A 24,624-nucleotide genomic window follows, 5' to 3' on the forward strand; every position below is an offset into this window, starting at 1 on the left:
AAATCTAGGCACTGAGTTGTCATTGCTGCTAACACTACCTCTCATTAAAAGAAATATACGTGATATTTATTTGTATTGTCTTTTCACATGAGTTTTATGGCGTGTGGGTTTGTGAGGCTTCATCTTTTCATTTGATATCTATTAGTGACTAAACGCTGGTGTGATTTGGCCACAGTCCTTCCAGAAAAATGCAGAGTTTTTTTGTGATTGTTGCGGGCAAAAATCCTTGATTATGTGGCACGTTTTCTTAAAAATTGCGGGAACTTGCAAAAACTGCGGTTTCATCATGGCTTCATCGCGGGGTTTGCAGCTTTTCGATGATGTTCACGTCGCGTAATAACGTCACTTCATAATGTTCCCATGGCAACAGGGGAAAATGGCTGCTCTTGTGTGAAGTAAACGCAACATTTTTCAACTTTCTGCTAAGATATATGTGAGTTTTTTGCAACGGAAATGGGGATTATGAAATCATGCAAGCCCCGCATATTTTGCGCGGAAATCGGCAATTTATGCGGCGTATTTGAAAGAATGCGGCCCCTGCATAAATATGTGGGCTTTGGCTGATTATGCATTGAATTTTGCGACCACATAATCGTGTTTTTCTGGAGGGACTGGTTAGATGGAAAGTACATTATTACATTACATGTCATTTAGCTGACGCTTTTATCCAAAGTGACTTACAATTGATATATACCTGTATGTCAGAGGCCGCACACCTCTGGAGCAACTAGGGGTTAAGTGTCTTGCTCAGGGACACATTGGTTGATGTAGCGCAGTGGGAATTGAACCCAGCTCTCCCACCTCAAAGGCATGTGCCATATCCACTGCGCCATCACCACCCATCGTAGTGTAGTAGTAGTCTATATCCTTCGCGTTCCACTTCCGGGATTGCTCCGGTGCTGCAGGAAATTCCGCCGGATGCACATCTTTTCCGTTTCCTTCCGCTTTTTTTGTGTTGGAATTTTAAATTCAGTGGATTTATGAGGACTGTGGTTGACTGCTCCTCAGATCTCTGCAGAGTAAATCCAGACAGCTAGCTAGACCATCTGTCCAATCAGAGTTTTCTCTCGTAAGACTATTTTGCAGCGGCTCTGCGCGGAGTTTAGCACCGCCCATGACGATTCTGATTGGTTTAAAGAAATGCCATTAAACCTCCCATCCCCAAATGCTATGTGGAGTAGCCAGACCCTCCTTCAGCGCGCTTTGGAGGAGGGTCTGGCATAGCGAGACTAGATGGAAAGTGACTTTCTGCTTCTTTTTTTTCTTGAATGAAGATGTGTGTACATTGAATTATTTATTATTTATCAAACCATGTACACAAAAAACAATTGTGCTTGTCACACATACAGTATTTACACCCAAAAAAAGCTTTAACTAAAGGTTTTAAAAAAATGTTTCATAGTATTTGTAACAAATAAACATCATACAGTATAACACAAGACTAGAGATATTGGGAACTACTAAGAATGAACAGTATATTCATAAACAACTCATCCAAATATAGTATACTTCAACAAAATAGTTTAGTTTGCAAGTTGGTTAGCAATATCAACTACTTCAACCATCTATTGATACTGTCTGAAAACAGACATGAATGTCTGAAATAATAAGGTAATAATAAAGAGGGGTTCAGTTACTGTCCTCGAAGCTGCCGCTGCTGCTGTAAGAAGAGCAGAATCTCATGGTGCTCATGGGATCAGACACATAGCCTGAAAAAGAGACAAATCAATGACGACTGTGAGTCTCCATTTACAGTCACTTTCATTCGTCATTCATTATTCAATATTCAATATTGACAACAACAGTACGGCTGCTATTAACTTAAAAGACAAGGCTTGTGAAATTCTATATTATTCTTAATGAAAATAAATCCCACGAAAAGACCCAAACTTACCAAGTACATTGTCCTGCTGTCAGAAATACTCACTAGAGCAACAAATGTGTATTCATCCGCCACTGAAAATAGTCCCCAACAAATGCAACACTTACTCCTGTTTGAGTAATGTAAATGTTTGCTAAAAACAGCAGTGCGCAGCTGTTTTAGGAATTACTGAGTCTTTTTTTTTTTTTTAATGAACCTGTGTATTTGTGACTGTATAGTTGGAGCTGATTGCCACAGACAGGGTAGGGAAGTCAAAAAAATATAGAATAGCACCAGCAGAACTTACAGTTTGTTTTGCAAGGTATGAACATTTAGATAAAAAAACACTAAAATGTAATAGAGGCTCAAAGAAACGACCACCTCGGGTAAAAAGCACATTTGAAAATGATACTTAATTTGCTCGCCTACAGAACGTCACACTTTGAGAACCAGAGAACTACCTGAACTTGAATCTGAATTGATCCCAACACCAGTAATGAAGTGTTAAACTGCACCAGCTTTACTTTCAAAAACAATTACTGTCACTATACAGTATCAGTAGGCATGTATTCTGCAACGCACCATTGCGATCGATAGGAGAAAACTGCATGTTCCTTCTGAGTTCCTCCAATGAAAGGCCTCCAGATGCACGACGCCGCTCACTGAAAAATAAAATCAGCCGTTAATAATGAATCCACTCGAAAACAACACTAGTCCAGAAATATATACAGCTTTGTTTACATGGAGAAAGACGGATGAGATGCAGCCAGATAGAAGCTGGAGAAATTCGATATGTAATGTCCGACCAGGCTGCTCTCACTTTCTCTGCGGGAGTTCAGTATACATTGATGACAGGTTTGACGGGGCACAATCTGAACCAAGGTTATGTTGCTTAGCAATTGATAATTGAACATTTTGTACATTATATTCATGATCTGTGAAAGTCAAATTTGAATGAATTTACACTTTTATTTGGGATGTAAACACACAGAAAGGTCTTGTCTAACTTTTGATAGAGCACCAGGAAATTACTGACCACCACCTCCTGTTTCTGGGTTCATAGTGACTGTTACCAGGCTCTGACGCGCACACATACATACACAGAGAGACAAACACTGAGACTCGCATAGCACAGAGACTGAAAGCCGGGCGTCTAATAGAGGCCTTCCTCCTCGGCCAGAATGCCATGCATGTTTTATTGCATTTGCTTTCCTTTGTTTCGTGTTCGGTATCCGAGCAACTGCACTCCTCACTGTTGCAGTAAGTATCTTAACTGGTCTACATGTTACTGGCACAACAATTGTTCAGAAGGAGTCGTTTCTATGAAGCCTGGTCAAATTAGAGCAAGCCCAGACCCGATGTTTGTGGAATTCCTCTTTTAAGCCAAAAACTTTCAATTGAACTTCCGCTGGTGGAAAACTAATTCTGATGTCTTGGTTAAAGCTTTTTAAACTACTTTTTGAGGCCATTTTTAAAGCTCCACCAATGTTAATTATAAAGCTAATTAACCATACGAATCATTTGAATAAATTAGAACATCTGCGTTCCCTCTAAAACGACGACAATAAAAACATCATGATCTATATATTAAGTTTGCTGTGACGTTTATTTGGCTGCAGAGACAACATTAAACATTTTCAATGGATCAAAGCTCAGCTCAAAAAAACTAAAGGTTGCTACGCACAATGAAGATGATCAACTATGAAGACACACCAGCAGGGTTTTCAAAGCTTCATGCAAACAACTTCAGCTGATTACAGTAAAACCTGACCCAGACTCGGCTACGACTAATAAATAGTTGGGCTATTGGGTGAGTGTGAATGTGGCCATAGTGCAGTACATTTTTCCTCCCCCTCTTCATCCTCACCTGTCTGTGAAGGTGCTGGAGTTCTCTTACCTCTGAGTCCAGAAGGCGTAGGCGCGAGTGTTGAGAGCGTACTCCAGCTCGAAACGTGAGCGTAGGGCGGCCACGTGGCTCCGACTGGGTCCTCCTCGCCCGAGCAGACAGTCAGAGGAGGAGGATGGCGACAGGGAGCCACTGCTGTTACTGGAGGCTGGAGACATCAGCTGTCACGCAAAAACAACAACCTATATGCCATGCACTGCAGTGTTAAACAGGATGAAGGAAATATGTGAGATATGATATACCTCGATGTTGCACAAGCATTCCTCCAGGTTGGAAACCACTTCAGAGAACTCGGGCCTGTCCTGAAATTAGAAAAAGCTAACACTATATAATTTATTTCTGCTTCAATGCTGAACTATCAAACGCATCCCGTGTATCCCACAACAACAGACGTGTATTCTCTCAAACACTGTCCTGTATGTTGTGCTCATTTCGGTCCACCCACACATGAAGCAAAGGTGAACTCTGCTTCAAAAGCAGTCCTTAGATCTCTTGCGTCACTGTAAAAGAACAAACACTGCCTCCCCAGAGCTGTTCAATTATACATCACATCCTCAGATAGAGGCCAGGGTCTGTCTGTGCATGCTGCTTTAATACACAAGACCAAAGAAGCACAAGAATACTAGGACAACACAGTAAAGATGAAAACACATGACAAACTTCTAAAGATCATTTAACTTATTAAGGTCATTTTGGTTTTAGTAAAAACTTTGAAAGCTTGATGAAAAAACACTGCAATCTAATGGTTTAGAACAGAGCTATTCAACAGGGGGTCCGTGACCCCTAGGGGGTCCTCAGAGTTAGTACCGCCAAATTATGTTTACAAAATTCAAAACTTTTTTTTCCAAAAATGAATATATGTCTGAAAATATACATTACCATGAAAATAACATTTTGAAAGCAAATAAATTGGCCTATTTGTGAAAAAAAGATGTATTTACACATTGAAAATAAGCTTACTATGCCTACTATGGTAGCCATACATTCATTTTCATCCATGCAGCTCAGTTTAATGCAACTTAATTTTATACAGTATATGTAGCAGGGGGTCCCTACTTCGTCTCTCTTTTAGCTAAGGGGTCCTTGGCCTAAAAAACGTTGAAGAACCCTGGTCTAGAAATCATTATGTTCATGTATGTGGTGATTTTTATAAGCCTATTACTTTAAGAACATTTTGAAATGTCCGATTATGTTGGTGTCACACATCTAAGAGCAGTGTTGTAAAAGCTGTTTCTCTCAGGCTTTAACAAATACATGTTACTGTAAACACATGTAACTTTGTGACGTCTTATTACGATCACAGCCGTACCACAGAGGGAGGAATGTACCAACATGCTCAGCCGTGTTCTAATGTGTCTTAAAGGAGAATTCCTGCCAATTTTTATGTTAATCTTGATCGCTATAGCTACGCGAGTACTTTCGATAGAAAAAAACCCGACCCGAATCAGTGCAGGTAACACGGAGAAGCTGCAGCTACGTACTACAAGCGTCCCCTGAGCTAAAACGGCAGGGGTCGGGGCAAGTTTTAGAGTGCCTTTGTGCCTCTTAACAGACACAAAATGCAATTAATATGTCTGTGCCACATGAACAGGGCCCTTACGTGTCAACAAGATGCGTTTTCAACTCAGACATTGTTTAAATTCACCTACCCTGGTCCTTGTATCGATCCCTGCTAGCTGATACTCTAGGCACTCTAAAACTTGCCCCGACCCCTGCCGTTTTAGCTCAGGGGACGCTTGTAGTACGTAGCTGCAGCTTCTCCGTGTTACCTGCACTGATTCGGGTAGGGGGGGGTTTTCTATCGAAAGTACTCGCGTAGCTATAGCGATCAAGATTAACGTAAAAATTGGCCGGAATTCTCCTTTAATGAGGCCAAGTACAAACACATGACTGGCTAATACAGTAATGAGCATCACAGCACTAAGGACGATCATCCAGGCCATGTGTGCTAGCCGTGCAATAATGTAGCGTCTGGGGACACTGGACGTGTTTGCAGGAGCAGCCGCCTCAGCATCAGTTGCCTCTCTGAGCTTCAGTATGTCTAAATAGCTAATGGCATGAAAGGATGCTATTGGTAAGGTTGTTTTACAGATTGAAACTGCCAAGCAATCCCTGGTTGAGTATATGCTGGACAGTACAGCACATATTTGTGTGCCATTGTATAAAATGTAATGTATATGTATTGAGAATTGGAGTGAATGTTGTGAATCTATTACATTCCATTCTGTAAAAACTCTGAACACAGCCTCTCTCATCTGTTTTAATTGGTATCATAGATTTGTATCCTTAACTGTTTTCTTTCTTGAAGATTTATCTGCGTGACGGTACCTTGAACCATTCCTCCTTTCCTCTGGAGACTCTTTCTTATCTTCCTACTCTCACTTCATCTAAGTGAATGGAGCGATTGTTAGAAAATGTGTGCTGTATATTTGTGTGTGTCTCACTAAACCTTTTATAACATTGTGAACTGAACCCTGCTTCGTGTCACTTTGTTCTTCGCTTTCAGATACAACTCACACAGGTCAAGCCAGTAGATGATAGGATACAAAACAATCGTGATCGGATGGTTTCTTAACAGTGACTATTTCTGACAATCAGAGCTTAAATGAAATTGAAGAAGGAGGGAAATTGTGTCATTTACCTCTGGGCAGGCGTTCCAGCCTCTCATCAGAAGAGCAGAGATGGGTTTGGGGATGGAGTAGCCAACAGGAGGCCGGATGTGATGGTAGGCCATGTCTGCTGCTGCAGCAGCTGTGGACAGAAGTACATCTTCAATTTAGTTTAATCAGCCTACTGTGCTTGCGCCCTATTTTGTTGTTGTTGTAGTAGTTTGTATATATATTTGTCATTGTAAAATTTTAAATCTACTAAAAACATTTTAGCCATGCTAGCTCTCTGGACAGAAATGTCAATCTGTCTCCACCATCTCATCTCAACAACAACTATAACATTAATTGCCAGAGATTTTATAGAGACGTACGTGGTGGACAGACTTTGATGATCCCCCGCCTTTTCCTTGCAAGTGCCACCATGAGGTTGACATTTGTGGTTTTGAGTGCTATTGGGTGGATTCTCTGAAACTGAAATTGAGGCTAATGCAATTTAAACATCAGGTGCTCATTTTATTATTTACACCTGTGCTTTTCTTGCTGTGAAATGTCAAAATAGCTGAGGTGAAAATGGTGTATAATGTCAGAGGTCTCTTGTGGGGTCTCCCCTCAGTTTGAACTCTAATCTGCACACACACACTTTAACCATTTACGATGCCGTGACTGATAAAAAATACCAGGTTTCAAGTGAGCAAAGGGAATTTCTCCAGTAAGCAGCTCCCACAGACAGAGGGCGTAGCTGAACATGTCTGCCTTCACAGAGTAGCGAGTACACTGGGTAAACACCTCAGGAGCCATCCAACGCAGGTTCTGTGCAAACACACACATATGCACATACACACATGGTAATTACAGTTAAAAAATCTTAACACACACACAAATGAAGTCCAATTACTGACATCAACACTGTGTCCCGGCAAGGGCAAGTAGTATCTCACAACAGGCAGTTCCTAGGAGATGTAACACACTTAACAACAAACTGCAGGCCAAGCACTCTTTGTAGTGATGAGTCAGCACATTGAGACAAAATCTGCATGAAGACAGTTTTTTTTAAGCTGGTGGGTAATTGATGGCATGTGCCAGCAGAAGCTCTGGCTTGAACTCCCGCAAAATAACAGTATAATGCAAAGTGCCTTCTTCTTCCATGCATGCTGCATATGGTGTGAGAGTATTTTGGCCAAAGAGGGAGGAAAAACTCATTCCAAAAGGTTTTGTATTTGTGCGTCATGAAATAAATCAAAAAGAGTAAACAGCACTGACCCCCGGCTGCTTGGTCATGTTATCCTCGGCCACAGATTGTAGAAATCTAGATTCTGCAGAGGAAGAGGAGAACATGCAATTAAACAAACAATGTACATCCACTGATATTGTTTTTTTTTTTTTTTTTGGGGGGGGGCATTTCTGCCTTTATTGGATAGGAAAGCTGAGATATGAAAGGGGAGAGAGAGACATGCAGGAAAACTGTCACGGGTCGGATTCGAGTCCTGGACCTTCTGTGTTGAGGAATAAACCTAACCGGCCATATCCACTGATATTTGAAGTTATTTGGCTGATCTTTGATCTAACCGCACTCACACTGAGCTTAGATCAAAGATCAGCTAATCTAATTAAATCTTTGATAGCCAGAAACAGATAGAAGTGAAACCAACAGTAACATGGCTGCCAGACTAAAGCAATCCCTTGAGTGTAGGAATGTTGAACTAGTTGATGCGGTTTACTTTTGAACAATGGTAAATCCCAAAAGCACAACAAAAGTAAAAGTAAAGAAAACTCCTGAAGCAAGGAAACTAACTCAGTTATGTCAGTTATATGTAACCAGGTTAAAAAATACTACACATTGTCATAATTATGATGTTAATCTAAAAGGTATTTGATCGCATATGTGATTTAGTTAAAAACTAACCAATAAATATGGTTAAAAGTCAATTCATGAAAGGGTTAAAAAGTACAGTGTAATAAATATGTTTATAAGACATATGTATTGTTATATATATTGTTTTATTTTGAAGAGTTTTGAAGGTTTGTTTATTAGAGTAACTTAATTAGCGGATGATACAGCTCTCTTTTTGAGTGACAAACATCAGATTGAATATGCTATATCCCTAATTGACCAATTTTCAGCTGCCTCGGGTTTAACACTTAACAATCTAAATGTGAAATTGTATGTCTGTATCAGACTGAAGAGGAAAAAATGTTTAATATACCTGTTAAGAAATGTGTAAAATATTTTGGTATTCATATCTGCAAGGACCACATGGATCGTCAACAACTTAATTTTTCGTCTAAATTGAAGAAGACTAAAACAATACTGAATTTATGGCTGCAAAGAGACATTTCTATTTTAGGAAGGATTCTTTTGACTAAAGCAGAAGGGATTTCAATATTTGTCTACCCTGCCCTCTCTCTCTCTCAATGTCCATGATTCAACATGTAAAGACATAAATACCATATTTAATTTTGTATGGTAAAACAGACACCATCATTTAAAGAAAGCAGTGCTCTCTGGTTCTAAGGATGAAGGTGGATTTGAACTTCTGGACTTTTGGGACTTGAATTACACCTTCAAGGTGAAATGGTTGAAGGAATGTTTGAGAGCACCAGAGTCTTTATGGTACTTTATCTCCAATATCATTTTTAATCGTGTAGGAGGTCTTAATTAATATTGAAAATGTAACTACAATATTACAAGTTTGCAGCTAAAACTATCCCAATTTTATCAACAAGCTCTTTTGGCCTGGACACTGTGTCATTCTCCACACATGTCTATCTTATGGAATAATGAATGCATCACTAAAGGGAACAAGTCACTCTATTTGCAGAAATGAATCGATAGAGATATTATCTTCTTAAAAGACTTTTTTAACTGTAATAGCCAGTTACTTAACTATGACTCCTTTCTCAGAGAGAAGGCATTCCCGATAACGTTCAAAGAATATAACTCAGTTTTCAAATCTAAACCTAATGGCATATTATAATTAATGAAAAGGTATAAAAAAAACTAAATGAAGTTCCTGGTCTTAATATTACTCTTTATATAAATGGTATTGATATTATGAGCAGCAAATGTACTAATAAGCACATTAGAAAATGCTTTCTAAATTTAAAGAAAATAACTTTTTCTGGAATTCTCATTTTACTGATGTTAACTGGCATAGGGCGTGGCTTGTTCCTTTTAGATATTGTATCACGAACAAAGTTAGGGAATTACATTTGAAAATATTGCATAATATATATCCTACAAACCTTGTTTGTCTCGAAATTCATGCCTGTTGATAACTATTGTAGTTTTTGTAAGACAGAATGAGCAAGCAACAAGAATGGTTAACCCATCTTTTCTATGGTTGTTCATTCTGTATTGAATTCTGGAAAAGCTTTGAAAATGATATGGTATCTGAAACAAAACATACAATCACACTTGAAGGGAAACATATTATTACCCATTTTGAATGTAAAGATAGAAATGTATGTAATATTGTAAATCTCTTTATTTTATTAGGTAAGTTCCATATCCACAAGGCAACATTTTCCAGATCAACACCATGTTTTAGATTATTCCAGGTAGAATTTGACATGTACTTTGAGTCTCTTAAGATGGTATCCAATAAGAAAGCTATTTTAATATCTGATGTCTACTCAAGGTTGTTTGATTAAGAGCTCCTGCTGTCTATATCATTAATGAAGTTGTGAAAGTCTGTCACTTTTGTAACTTTTTAACATTGTTTTTATTTCTGTTGAGTTTATTACTTTCATACTTACTTTCATATTATATTATTTGCATTTATTTATGTATAGTTTTATTTGATTACGAACTGTGTTGACTGAATATTTGTAAATTGTATTCTGAAAAAAAAAAAAAAGAGTAATACTGGTCATCCATTGGTTAAGGTGGGTGGGATCACAGGTAAACAGGAAGTAAAAAAGTGTGAGAACGTGTGTTAAGAGTGATGCATAATGTCTGTGGAGTGATGGCTTGACTGACAAAGTCGGAACACGAGCAATGTAAAAGTTTGTATAAAAAGTATGTAGTTGTTGTCTTCGACTATTCGTCAGTCCTCGCCCAGACATTCAGTCTACAATATCTTCTGCGAGCAGCTAGATATATTTCTACTCAAAGTTTATCGGGCAGATACGTGTGTTGCTAGCTCATTAACCACTGAGTGTATGTTGTTAGCATTCTTTGCATTAGCAAAGTGAATGGACTTTTAGCCACCATAGTCTAACCCAGCTAACGCTATTGGCTCCAGCTGCAAAGTTGACGGTTAGAGACTTTGAAAAAGAGAGATCACACCAGCTTCGGACACCTGCGTTATCCCATTCGTCACCGGAGACCGAGAGATGGGTAAAAAGCTTCAGACCTGCTTTCCATCCCATTCTTCACCAGAGCGTGGTACACGTGCAGACTGGATTCTGAACTTTTAACCAAGGTACCACGCTTCATGTTCATGCTCTTTTCTGAGTGAAGTGGAGGAAAAGACAGCTGACTTTTCTGCTCTCAAGCGTCGCATCAGGCCTGCAACGAGGTTTATTTTAATATATACTGTGTGTGTGTGTGTGTGTGTGTGTGTGTGTGCGCGCGCGCGCTTGAAATGTGGGCCCACTGAGTTTAGTGTGAACTTGAACTTAAGGTAACTTGATTTAGGGTGTGTGTTTACAGTTAAGGGGAATAATTAGTGTGGTTATACAGTAATTGTGTTTCCAATTGAAGGGAATTATTGTTGTTTTGCTGTGACTCAATTTATTGAAGGGAAAGAAAAAAAGAGTTTTGAAGGAGACTCATTTTATTTCATTTTATATATTTTGCCATTTTCAAAAGTAAATATTGGATGTTAACTGTCTCTAAAACTCGTTACAGTGTGATGTTTGGTTATTTTCTTTACTAGATGTTTTCGAGCTGAGGTGCTAAAGGTTAGTATATTTGTTAAAGTGCCCATATTATGCTCATTTTCAGGTTCATAATTATATTTTAAGGTTGTACCAGAATAGGTTTACATGGTTTAATTTTCAAAAAACACCATATTTTTGTTGTACTGCACAGCTCTCTCTCTCACTGCTGCAGATCCTCTTTTCAGCTGGTCTCTGTTTTAGCTACAGAGTGAGACTTCTTTTCTTCTTCTTCTGTACTATCTTTGATTGCACTCGCACATGCTCAGTAGCTCAGATGTAGATCATGTCAGCTAGCTAGCTCCATAGACAGTAAAAGAAAGGCTGTTTCTCCAACTTCGGTCAGTTACAAGGCAGAATTAGCTGGGAGACTTCTAAATAAGGGTGCACATGTAAGTAGTTCTTTTGTAGATTATGGTGAACTTGTGTGTGTTGTAGCAGTGCTTTGCTATTGAGAACGAGGTAGCATGCTAGCGTTAGCTACGAGCTAACGGTTGCGGTTAACCAGCTCGTTTCTGATTTTGAACAGCTCACCCAGAGACTGAAGGCAGGACACATTCAGAAACCGTATCTCACTCAAAACAGCATGGATGGATTTTTTTCAAAGTTTGTATGCGTGTGGAAGCACCAGAGACACAAAAGAACACCCCAAATCCCAGAAAAAGTGTTTTTTTCATAATATGGGCACTTTAAATAAGTGATACATATATATAATTGCCATATGCTAATTCCTTAAAAGCCATTACAGTGCATTTATTTCAGTGGGTTAAGTAAACTAAGCCTTATAATAGTTGTTACAGATAATTTAAGGTGGCTAAAGGAACTTTATTGTAAATTACATAACTGATTTAACAAACTAAGGGCCCTCCCCTGAATAAACTGGGGATAGGTGGGCTACATAAACAATAATATCTATTACTCTAGAACACTAGCCACCGTAAGCTAATGGTTATTAGGGGTGGGACACACCAGAGGCCTCACGATATGAAATAATCACGATACTTATGTAACGATCCGATGTTATTGCAATTTTAAACATATTGCAATATTCTGCGATATATTTTTTTTTTTCCCAATTTCAAATTATGTCCCCAAAATGAAACTTTGTCAACATCTCGTTTTTGTTCATCTCACTTCAATGTTATTGCTGCAAAATGGGATTGTCAAGCAGACAAACTGGCCAACACATATATAATAATAGATAGATACTTGGCGTTTGTGTATCGATACAGTATTGCCACGGAAAATGTATGATTTTTTTTCCCCCACCCGTACTTGTCATGCCAGACCGAGTAAGGCTGTAGCAGCAAAACTCCTGAGTGGATTATGGTGAGTTTTATTGCTAAATATATACATATTCTTTCTCTTACAAATGTTAAGTTATTTATTCTTTCAAAAAAAGCTTTAATTTTTTCGTACACTGCAAAATGTCTCTTACCTCCAAAATCAGCTACCACCGCGTGTCCGTCCTCGTACAGCAGAATATTGTGGCTGGAAGGATCACGTGTATTATTAGTAATGACATCAGATATTTCAGCCTGCCAATACCATCGCACCACACATGCTGCTGCTGTGGCACCCACCTGTTGAGGTCCCGGTGGATGATAGGCTGGGTGAGGTTGTGCAGGTACTCCATGCCCTTGGCCACGTCGATGGCAATGATGAGCTTGGACTGCAGGTCGATGAGCCTGTCCATCGACACATCATTAAAGCAGCAGCCACTTAGTGGCAGATCAATAGTCCCTGCCAATCACACATAGCACTTTACCCAGATCAATAGGACGGTCTATAAAGACAGGACCTGGCCACACAGTTAGCGGAACACTTCATCTGGATCAATGATGATCCCGGCCGAGGGGGCGCTTCCAAGGAGGTTAATGAGACCTGAAACAGTTGGCGGTGCTGTGCAAACATGCCCTCGTAAGACACTGAGTAACTCCTTATGGTAGTTTGAGCTCTTTTAGGTCTCAACATCATGATTTAGTCGCTGTCAAAGTGTGTGAAGAATAAAACAGACCTGATGTTGTCACATGAACTTTAAGAACTTTAATTGCAATATTACAATGAATAATAACTTATAACACGACTCTTAATTTTGACCAATCACCGCAAATATTCCCGCAAATTTGACCAATAACCGGAGTTTCCTGCGACTTCGACCAATCCCAGGAGTCCAACGTGCCAGACTTTGTGTCAGTATTTGATGCTGAGAGCCACTGACCAAGCGTGAGTGAGAACGGGTTGACGTAACACATCGCCAAATTCACATCCTTGTTTCTGATATGAAGACGAGACGTGTGTGACTCGAACATCTCACATTTACCAATACAACGTACAGCGAAAGACATTTCAGACCGTCCTTCCAACCTTATATACATTTTAACGTCAATGTACGCTGTAACGTTTTTTCACTCTAAAGTCACTGAAAGCTGCTGCTGTTTCAATCCTGTCGGCTCTCTGCAGTGGGCGGGGCCGCTCAGTTCAACCCGCGAGTGACGCGCGTGCACGCACGCGCACGCACACTCACACACACACACACACACACACACGGTGGATGTAGGAAAAACCAGAGATGAGATGTATAGGATCACCTAAGTTGTGGACAGCTATGCTCGTTATTGTAAGTGCAATGATAAGTTAAAGTCCAAATCATATCAAACCGTATGAATGTGTGTCCCAGGCCAGGATAGGAAATTAACTAACAATGTAAAGATCAACAAGCCACTGTGTTCAAATTTGATTAATTCATAAATTATTATTTTTTGTCTTAAATCCACCAGCCATTTTCATATTATACCAACATTTACAGCATCCTGAGCCTTTTTGGTAAAGTTACTAGGAAATCTCAGCCCAGAGTAGTTTTATGATATACATATATGATTAATGGGACTGAATATTAATTACAACACTAAACTAGAAAATGTTTTTTTAAATGTCCATCACAATTTTCCAGAGCCCAGGTTGCTTGTTTTTTCTCATCAACAGTCTAAAATCAAGATTTTAATGATGTATGATGATGATGATGAAAAAAAAGTAGCTCATACTCACATTTGAGAAGCTGGAAACAGATATGTGATAATTATGCTTGATAAATGATTAATGGATTATCAAAAATGTTTAGTTTTCTGTCCATTGACAAATCGAATAATCGCCAACTATTTTAGCACTCGTTACAGCAACTCATTACAAGACTGTTGTGTTGGATTGTATGACAATGTAAAATGGTTTATGTGTTTCTGATGCTATCCTGCCATGACTCTAATCATACAAAGTATTAAATATGGCTGCTCTTTCTGTGGTTTTAAGTATGTAAAATAGTTAGCAGTGGAGACATCAGAGGGAAGTCCTTAAGTTTAGCAGATTGTGTGTGTCATTGACATTAGCAAATAGGGACAATGTTGTTGATTGTCATATTCTTTAGCCAATCAAATTTGGAGTTTGCCATGTTGGGCGTATTCTTTGACAGGCCAGAGCCTTCTAGCTGGCCCAGCCACCTGCGTCGCCATTTTTCAGACAAGTTAGTACACGGTGGCCGAGCAGCAAAACTAGTATAACCGTAGCAGTAACGTTAGTTCAAGTTCGTTTCGAGTTTTAGATGTAAAGTTAATGAAAGAAAAGAGGATGTACTTTTTCTTCAAATGATGAGCAGCTTTTGGTAAGTTTAATGGATGTTTCTGCATTTTAGTAAAATTATTTTACTGGCTATTACTGCTTGCTTTAGATCGTTGCTGCTGGTGTTGAAGGTTTGAGCAGTGGCAGTGGCTGCTGTGCATTTGTGTGTGTGTGTGGTGGCATGTGTGTTGAGCCCCAGCAGCTTGGCTGGAATTTGTGGGGAAGCCCATTGATCGCTGATTGTGTTATTTGTGTTTTTGATTGAATGTGGTCGTCGTCTGAGTAAATGTGACCGGTTGGGTTTGTTTTAGTTTTTTTGGTAATTACATTAATTTGGACTATATGTGATGCACACCCTGTCATACTGCATAAAAGTGATGGCTTCAGTCACCGTGTATTCATGTCTCTGCAATAGTGTATTGAAACTCTCTATGTGTTGAGCCTTGTGTTAAATCACTTTATTCCACACGATAATGTCCTAGTGCCATGGTGAGGTTATTCAAAGGTGCTTTAATTGCTGTAGGATAGTACTGAAGGCCCAGGTGTAAAATACACGGCCCGCCACTGGTCAATGGGCACCTATTACAGACAGTGTAATGTAGTATAGTGTAAGCTCCGGTGTGTAGCGCACACTTCCTCACCTCTTCTGCTCGTGCAGCAGAGAGAACAAAGAGCCTCCAGAGACGTACTGGGTTACGATGGCAAACTGGCAGGGGTCGTCCAGACAAGCTCCCATAAACTGGATGATACAGGGGTGGTTAAGGCGACAGAGGATGGAGACCTCTCTGCAGAACATGTCCACGTCTGACTTAGAGCAGTACGTGTTGGCTCGATAGCTGCAAACAAAAGTTGACATTGAAGAACTCATCAGTTGTCCCCTTACCTCAAGATGGGATGCAAAATATAAACAAATGTGGGAGGTATTTTAAGTGAAGTACCGTTTGATGGCAACAACTTTGTTTCTGCATTTGCCTCTGTAGACTCTTCCAAAGGAGCCTGAGTGTGAAACAGATTTGATGCTCAGTAATATTATATTATTATTTATCTGAACCTTGAAAACGGAAAACGGGTGTATGAACAGAGTTACCTGATCCAATAAGTTCATTAAACTCCAGCTCAGACAGCTGAAGATGGAAATGAGATGGGAGGCTGGCCCTGAGCAGGAGAACTTCTGCCTTCTCTGAAAATGGAGCACACCATTTTTTGGAAACTTCCTTTCATCAATGGAGAGATTTACAGCAGTTCAATGCATCATCAGTTCAGTGCCCTCTCCAGGTTAATCTGTGCTAGGCACATTGGATAATCACTTTATTTTCATATAAAGTAGTATTCTAAAAGCATGGCTAATACGGATATTAAATAATAATGGTCAGGGTATAATGAATAAAACTGGGGTATAAATATGAACACTATGGATTTTAATGCAATTAGTAGTTGCATCATTTTTAATTTCAAGGAGCTACAGATATTATTTTATTTTACAAAGATAAGTTGAGAAAACAAATGGTTTATTGTTATGGAGTCATCATATTCTTCAGTTTTTCAACTACAGCTATGTGAAAATACTGTAATTTGCTCCACAGATGCTTCTCCTTCAATGCCTAAAAGAAGGCGTGTTAGTTTCAGCCATTTATACAGTGCCCTCCTTAGGCCAATTGGCATTATCATTTTTTCATGTTTAACCCTTGATGTTTAAAGGCTTTAAACATGATTTTCATCCAATTCAGATCACTAGTTTTAAGATATTAAGTATGAGTATCACAGGGACAACGACAGATCTGTAGTTTCAGTGATAAGGACATCAGCCAGGTTATCAGCTAAGCCCCTTATCTTAGCCCCTTAGCAACAGACAGTGTGTGCTGTCATATCAGCTGTCAGTGATGTGAAGTGTGGGTAAATTGACTGTGCTTCACTCCACCTCACTACCTTTAGTCATGCTTTTGATCTTTCCCAGAGGAGACGGGACAGAAACATAGGACCCATCTGGAAGAGAGACAACAAGTTCAAACAGAGTAATGGGAGGGCTCGTGTGATTTCTCGAGATGTGTGACTCACCCCCTCCCGGCTGGGAGTACTCATTGCAGGGGGAGTCATCTGGACGTGTGTAGTGTTTCAGTAAGGTGACAATGGCATCATGACCTGAGGAAGAAAAACCCAAGGACATGAGTTTTTCATTCGATCTTTCCTGACAGCTCATCGTAAACAGACAGACCTTTTTCATAAGCCCACATCAGGCAGGTCTGCTCATCTTTTTCCCCACTGGACCTGCTGGGGTCGCAGGCAACCAGGTTCATGTCTGCCCCGCTGTCCAGCAAGAACTGCACCAGACGGATGTGGCCGTGAAAACAGGCACTGTGTAGAGCTAAATAGAGTAGTCGGGGACATTTATTACACATTTATAAGTACAAACACAGCTGGCCCTGCACATTATAGGAGTTTTGAAGGAGAGTCACCTGTGTGTCCATCTCTGCCCTGATTGTTGATGCTCATAGCATTCTGGCTCAACAAGAACTTGACCATCTCCAGGTCTTTACCATAGGTGCATGCACTGTGACACAAGACATTATCACGTCAGAGCAACATGAATCACAGGTTAAAGAATACATTCCATTGTGCCAAACGGCATGCATTGTTGTGTCTATGTAAAGTATGTGTATCAGCGTTTCTGTTTATCAGACTATAAATAAATGCAGCACGTGAGACAATACCTGTGAAGTGCTGTCTCGCTGAATATGTTCTCCTTTGACAGACTGTCTGTGCCAGAAAGCTGTATGATCTCCTTCACTACCTCACATTTTCCATTATAGCAGGCCCTGATGATACATTCAATACAGCATTTCATTTCCACGTCATGTCCTCTACCAAAAAAACTTAAAGAAGGATACTGCAAAACACTTACAAGTGTAATGGTGTGTCCCCATAGATGTTGACAGAGTGAGGCTGCACGTCAAAGTTGCCCTGGAGGAGGAAGCGCACAATCTCATGGTGACCAAAGCGGGCGCAGAAGTGGAGAGGAACGTGGTCTTCATTGTCCTGGGCATTTACTGGAGTAACAGAAAGGTTACCTTCCCACACGGACTCAAGTGAATGTTAACTAGATGTAGGGAAGCACTCTCGGACACTCAAGCCCTCACCGTTGGCTTTGCTCCCTTCTCCCATCAGCAGCTTGATGATGCAGAGGACACCCTTGGCTGCAGCCAGGTGCAGCGGCCGGTCCCCAACCTCACCACTCGCATTCACATCTGCCCCAAACTTTAGCAGCAGCTTTGCCACCTGAAAGGCAGAGAGAGAAAGAGAGATGAGAGAAAACATGTAAATTCAGATAAGAAGTGTAATAATAATTAAAAAAAAAAAAAAAATTGTAATGCAGAGGTGCTAAAATAAAAGCATTTTACCTGCTCATAGCTCTTATAACAAGCAATATGCAGAGGGGTGAAAAGCACAGCATCCTGAACATTCACATAGGCTCCATGCTGCAGGAGTATATCTGCTGCCTGGTGGGGGAATGGCACATTATCAATTTATAGAAGCAATGAAAAAGTCCAGAGCTGTTGATAGTTTTCCTCACGGTAATAGAAGTAAAAAAAAGCCCAGCTCTCACTTCATGGTGGCCGGCCAACGTGGCGACATGCAGGGCAGTGAGGGCCCCGTAGCCCACCTGCTGCATGTCCGACCCTCCGTGGAGAAGCGCAGTCAACAGCTCAGCATTATCCTGTGGTGCGGGGGATTCACAAGCCAGGATTAAAAAGTCATTCAAATCAGTGATCAATGATGATAATGCAATGATGTTTATTACCCTGAAATGGGCCACTATGCATAATGACTTTTACTTTTAAGTATATTTTGATGCTAATGTTTATGTACTTAAGTAAACTTTTGATTGCAGGACTTTTACTTGTAACAGGGTATGTATAGCCTTTGGTATTGCTACTTTTACTTAAGTAAAAGAGCTGAGTACTTCTCCCACCACTGGTACTTGCACTCCACCATGTGGTAGGAAGGCTGGTCACCACATAACAATACAAGCAAGACAAAGACATAGATTGCACATAGAAACTTCGGGACTTTATTGCCCTTTACATTAATTCTCTTCACCTGATAAGCAGCCAGGTGGAGCGCAGTGAATCCATTCCTTGACAGTCTGGAAGGACGCAGGCCTTTGAGCATTAGGGTGCGGATATGTGTCTTGTTCCCTGGTCACAAATGCATAGTTTTTATGTGCTGATAAAATATTTCTGTCAACAAAACTTCATGTTCATTGTGAATGACACCAACGTTTGTGTTTCTTTCTTCACTTTAACTGTTTATATTCCATTTTTATGTACAATTTATTTCAAATCTACCGTTTCCTGTTATGTGACCGACAGCAGAGAGGTCATCTTCAGACAATAATGTCATATCAGTAATCCTCCGTTCCACTGCCACATTTTGTGGAGGAGTTATTAATAGACTGTAGTAGTCATGCATACCTCCACATACGCAGCAGAGATGCAGCAGCGACAGCCCCTTCTCTGTTCGGTAGCTCAAGTTCACTTTCTGAAAAGCTTCATCAGAGCTGAGGGACAGAAAACCAGCATCTCCTGTTTGTGAGAAGTGACGCTCGACTGACAAAAGTGAGCCGACAGAAGAGAATGCAGGCACACAAAGCACTGCTCGATCAATTAAATGCAGTTTACACAATGGCTGAATTCCAGTTTTAAAAACAGAACATGTATTTGTCACCTGAAAGCAAGTTTGAGATTCACGATCTCGCTGTCCTTCAGCTGGAGATCATCTTCCAACTTCTCAACAATCAAGGAGTACGACTCGCCCACCTTCTTCTTCCACTCGTCTTCACAGCAACACCATCATAAACAAAACAGTATAATAATAGAAATCCCATTGCTTATTATTGGCTATATGCAGGAATACTCATATTTTAATATAGAGTCCAAATAACTATTTGAGCTCTACTATATTGTCAGTCACAGTTTTAAAAAGGCTTGTTTGTGATAGAGAGTGATGGCAGCCAACAGTAACTCCTACCCCTCCACGATTTTCTTCTTTAATTCAATCCTCGTTCTCAGTCCTTGTGGATACATGTGTAATTAATAATATTCCCATGCAATCACAAACACACCAAGCCATTACCTGTGCATGTCTGAGACGGTCTTGATTTGTAATTTCCCATCGATAGATTGCCAATCTTTCTTCTCTTGTACTATTGTGCTGTATACTTTGGTAAAGCAGTAATACAATCTCTCACTCTGCCACAATCGCCCTAGTCCAGATAAAGGGGGATCATGGCTGTGGGCTAAAAATAAACACCTTTCAGTGGAATGCCGAACAACTATGACAACTGATCTCCGTGTGTGTGTGTGTGTGTGGTATGGATTTCTATATACATGTATTTTATATATATATATATATATATATTTCAGTATATTCCTGTCATTTTTCACAGCAGACGTGTCCTTTCTGTGTAATGGGCACATCTTGTGCAGAACAGTGCTGTGAATAAGGTAATGAGTAAAATGAAACTTGTAACAACAAAAATGCAAGGATGAACTTTATGACATGTACCACAATAAATCAGATGACCAAAACCATATCAGATCTTTATACTGCTCACAAAAGCTTATAGTCCTTCAGTTGTTAGGTTTTCTCTGTGTGATGTCTTCATATAGTCCCTTCCTGAACTTCAACATCTCCTCCAGGTTTTTACACTGTAAGGCCTCTTGCATAGACATCAGCTTTGTGTCTTTGGGTAAAGTGAACGTAGAGCCACTCAGGGTGGCCTGCAGCATCTCCAGAGACAGAGAGAATGAGCTTTTTTGATCAGAGGAAACAGGAAACAAACAAGCGTTCCATAAACTACAGCTGGATGCATCACCGGAGAACCTCAGGACTTCATTTTGTAGCCCCCAGTGGGACAGACACGCTGCCAGGCTGAAACCAAAAAGCTTCAGCTCTTCCATGTACGCAGGGGCCTCCATGCTGCACTTCAAGTTGTCACTAATCCCAAAGACGACAGTTACAAACCTGGTTTGGTGCTTGTAATTCACACACAGAGAATGCATGAAGACTCCAGCAGGCACTGAGAGGCCTGCACTGACCCAGCAGCTGCTGACAATGGAGCCACCACCTACGGAAGCTCCTGCTCCCAGTCTGGAGTACTCCACCACTGAACCAGCTCCCACAGAGCAACTGGGATCGAGGACGCTGTACATGACGCAGCATCCCGAGGAGGAGTTGTCATTCATGTGTACGCTGAAAGCAGACGACAGGAGACCCAGCTCACTGCTCAGCGCCACATCCTCAGTAAGGTGAAAGAGGTACTCTGATGTGGTCCCAATGTGATAAAACTTGGAGTTGTTCAGGAGAATGACATTCAGCGGAGTCCCTTTTAGAAGATGAAAGATCTTTCGGCGGATTTCCACCAGACTGCTCTCCTCTTTGGTGACATTTGCAGTGTTGCTGGTGTAATCTATGGTGGCTTTAGGGCCCAGTGCCTGGAGAAAGTCCCCATATGCGTCTATCTCACAGTCCAAAGGCCCCAACTCTTTTAGCAAATTAAGAAGAGACTTTGCAGTATCAAAGTCGACATAATAGGTGCTGTCTGTGTAGACAAACTCAGTGTCAGAAAGAGAAAACCAACCACCCTGCCTTTTACAAACGGCTCCACAGTCTCGCATCTTATTGATGCTCGGCTTGTGCAGGAAGCGCAGGCAGGAAATGTTCGCCATTTTAGAGTAAGTAGACTTTTCATTTGAATCCAACACAAACACTCCGTGGGTAGTCCCAATAGACAGTGAGGAGGGGTGGGCTAAAGCTGTAAAGCCAGGTTGGTCGAACCTTACACACTTATCCTCTGCAGTACTGTAGAGCTCTATGTCGTCTGCGCAGGTCACCAGTACGCCAGGCTTCATCTGGGATGGGAAATCCACATACAAGGCCAGTTTGAGCTCCAGCATCTGGTAGAGAGGGTCACCCAGCGGCACGGCGGTGAAGATCTTCCCCAGGGCGCTTGCACTGGGCAGACGCTGACTCAACCCCCCTGGAAGGATGAGAACAGAAATATTAAAGTGGGAAACATCACATAGAAGGGTTAGCTAGATGCTGATGATCCCTTGCTGGAGTTGCAGGTGGAGATAGAGAATTTAAAACTTGTAGGGTGTTTGTGTGCAGTCTTTGACCTCATGTTAGACTCTGTGCTGTTGCCCTATTGTAATTTTTGATTCGTAAATGTAAAAAACAAAACAAAATTAGCTCACAGAAAAGCAACAGTAACTGTGACTGTGGTGTTGTGATTTGGACTGTTTCACGGGTGAGTCAAGAAGCAGTGATGAAGTTTAAAAGGCACCATGTTAAAGTATAGTCGTTGCTTATTCTTTTAGAGGAGTAATACTGTCTGGTGTCTGACTTTGGCAAGTGGCTTTAACAGTTCATGGGCGTTAATTGATTTAAATTTGTCTCATTCTATATTGCTCTACTTTTATAGTACATATAAGTACTCATCCATCAACAAAGGGTCATTGAAATCTCAAACCTGCATGGATGAGGATGACTCTCAGCCTGCCCAGAGCCATCCCATAGATGTCATTCAGCTGCTGCAGTGCGTACAGAGTGGAGCCCCCATTCCCTTGAAAACAAAATGTCATTCATATTAGTAGTAGTAATAATAATAATAATTATTACTATTATAATGTTGTGCTTTGTTGATCCCCCTCAGCAACAAACAGAGGCCAGTAAAATGAAACTGGAGAGTGAATGCTGACTCACTCACCTATCTTAGATCCAGGCGGGTCTGAGAAGACCTTGTAGTGAACCCCGAGCGGAAGCTCTTTTCTGTCAACTTTCTCTCTGATCTGCAGCTCATACGAGTCTCTCTGGCTCACATCCACAGCTGTCACAACCACCACATCCCAAAACTCCCCAGGCTGCACCTCTTCAGCTTAAGGCAAAGAAAAAGCATGGCACTTTACACAGAGGATACAATACAGGTATAGTATAATGACTTTAAGCTAAACACAGGAGGAGGAAACCTACTTTAGCAGTCACGTGAGACAGACAAGACATAAAACTCACCGCGCAGAGCGTTAAATCTTCTGAGTTTTTCTCTTGTTGCAGTTTGTAACTCTATGATACTTTCCCGACTCATACTGTCGCTTCCGATTTCGATTAAACTCACTGGAGTGCCACATACGTTGTTATCAGAGTGATAATAACGGTTGTAGTTACAGTGTAGCAAACCTTTCAGTCTGCTCAGACGGACCGTCTCTCACTTCCGGGTGCCGTCACGTGGTTAGCTGTGTTTACAACGTAGGCGGAGTGATAGAGCACGTGCTGAGGATTTAAGAAATGATGACCAATAATTCAGTCGATGTTTTAGCATTTTTATAGGAACTTATTATTTTATCAGTTAGATCAAAGTGGCCTAAAACATTTCACCAGTGCCATCTTCTTCAATTAGATGGTTAGCTTATCTTTAAAACAGAACACACAAATCTATCAGATGAGTCGTTTAGTAAATGAGAGGTGCAAGAATACGTCTAGTATTATAATACGTCTATACGTCTATACTATAATACGTATAGTGGACTTCCTTAGCCCTGTAATGTTGAATCAGTGAAGCTTTCTACTTCCAGTTCACAGAAAGAAAAGAACTCCAAACGTATTTTCCTAAAGATCAGAGTCTATTTTGAGAGTGAATACGTTATTTAACTTATTTTCATTATTTGTCCTTTTAGTATTACTTATTTATTTATTACCTACATTTCTTATTAGTATTGAATAGACCGCTAATGCAAAGATGTATTGAACTTATTTTACGGTGTTCTGCCTGTATTATTGTTGTTTTCTGTATTGTTGGAAGAAGGAAAAAACATTTAACCAAAGAAATACGATTTGAAACCACCAACAATAATGTAAAGTTGTCATTTTTTAAATTTAATTTCCATTTTCTTTTTGTTCATACAATGGTGCAATATTTTCTGTGAACTTAATCATCGTTCATCATCAAGTGTTGACTTTGGTGTCCTCGGTGGTAGCTATGGCCTAGTGAGCTCATCTTACAGGTACTAATGTTTTTGTGGTTTTATTTATTACCATAGATGTCGACAATTGATCTTATTTATTAAAGCATCCTGATGTCCAAGAATCAGGTCTAGTCAGCAAATAGATCAAATAAATAATTACATTTTCTGAACGTGGCTGATTGTCTGCTGCATACACCAACTTATCCATTGGTGACAAGTGCGATCATTAGAAGGTGCACGTTCTTATAATAAAAAAATAACTAAGTATTATTTTTAACAAGGTGTGACCGTCACTGTTCACATCTCATCACACGTCAAATGCTCTGAGAACATCCTGAGGCTTGGCTACATGGCATCAGATTGCATATTGCTACAAATGTATTCTCTTTCACACAAGCCACACTTCTGGTGCTGTGTTATAAGAAGAAGCAAGTGCCAGGGGTCCTAAATCTCCATGACAATATGTGGAAATGTCCAAAAACCCTTTGACATCTCAGTGGTGCTAAAAAGTAAAGTTCAAGACCCAATTACATATACTCAGAATCAGAAAAGGATTTATTGCCAAGTAAGTAACACTTACAAGGAATTTGCCTTGGTGGATGGCGCATACATAAACATATTAAACATTGATACGAAATAAACAAACAATAAATAAATAAATACAGAAACAAATATGTACATATAACTGTTTAACATTAAGAAAAAAGGGGCTGTATGGAAAGTGTTGAGGGATGTGCC

General features: G+C 40.3%; 2 protein-coding genes across 2 annotated transcripts; both read right to left on the bottom strand.

The window, feature by feature from the left end:
- Positions 1 to 1,281: 1,281 nt before the first annotated feature.
- Positions 1,282 to 20,039, bottom strand: tnni3k (TNNI3 interacting kinase). The gene is made up of 25 exons (XM_078259930.1): positions 20,000 to 20,039; positions 19,592 to 19,700; positions 19,339 to 19,424; positions 18,965 to 19,062; positions 18,471 to 18,581; positions 18,265 to 18,363; positions 18,004 to 18,142; positions 17,769 to 17,913; positions 17,578 to 17,682; positions 17,323 to 17,417; positions 17,082 to 17,231; positions 16,925 to 17,008; positions 16,796 to 16,852; positions 15,957 to 16,049; positions 15,808 to 15,865; positions 15,511 to 15,705; positions 12,841 to 12,945; positions 12,696 to 12,748; positions 7,637 to 7,689; positions 7,054 to 7,186; positions 6,409 to 6,518; positions 4,010 to 4,069; positions 3,759 to 3,928; positions 2,444 to 2,523; positions 1,282 to 1,709 (listed from the first exon to the last, which is right to left on the bottom strand). Exons 1-25 carry the CDS (start codon positions 20,037 to 20,039, stop codon positions 1,630 to 1,632), a joined length of 2,508 nt encoding a protein of 835 aa, XP_078116056.1. The 3' UTR covers positions 1,282 to 1,629.
- Positions 20,040 to 20,404: 365 nt separating this feature from the next.
- Positions 20,405 to 23,138, bottom strand: fpgt (fucose-1-phosphate guanylyltransferase). Its single transcript, XM_078259133.1, has 4 exons — positions 22,937 to 23,138; positions 22,635 to 22,802; positions 22,398 to 22,490; positions 20,405 to 21,905 (listed from the first exon to the last, which is right to left on the bottom strand). The coding sequence occupies exons 1-4, from the start codon at positions 23,007 to 23,009 to the stop codon at positions 20,497 to 20,499; spliced, it is 1,743 nt and encodes a 580-aa protein (XP_078115259.1). The 5' UTR covers positions 23,010 to 23,138; the 3' UTR covers positions 20,405 to 20,496.
- Positions 23,139 to 24,624: the final 1,486 nt, after the last annotated feature.

The sequence above is a fragment of the Sander vitreus genome, chromosome 9 (assembly GCF_031162955.1).
Source record: "Sander vitreus isolate 19-12246 chromosome 9, sanVit1, whole genome shotgun sequence".
In the NCBI taxonomy this organism is placed as follows: Eukaryota; Metazoa; Chordata; class Actinopteri; order Perciformes; family Percidae; genus Sander; species Sander vitreus.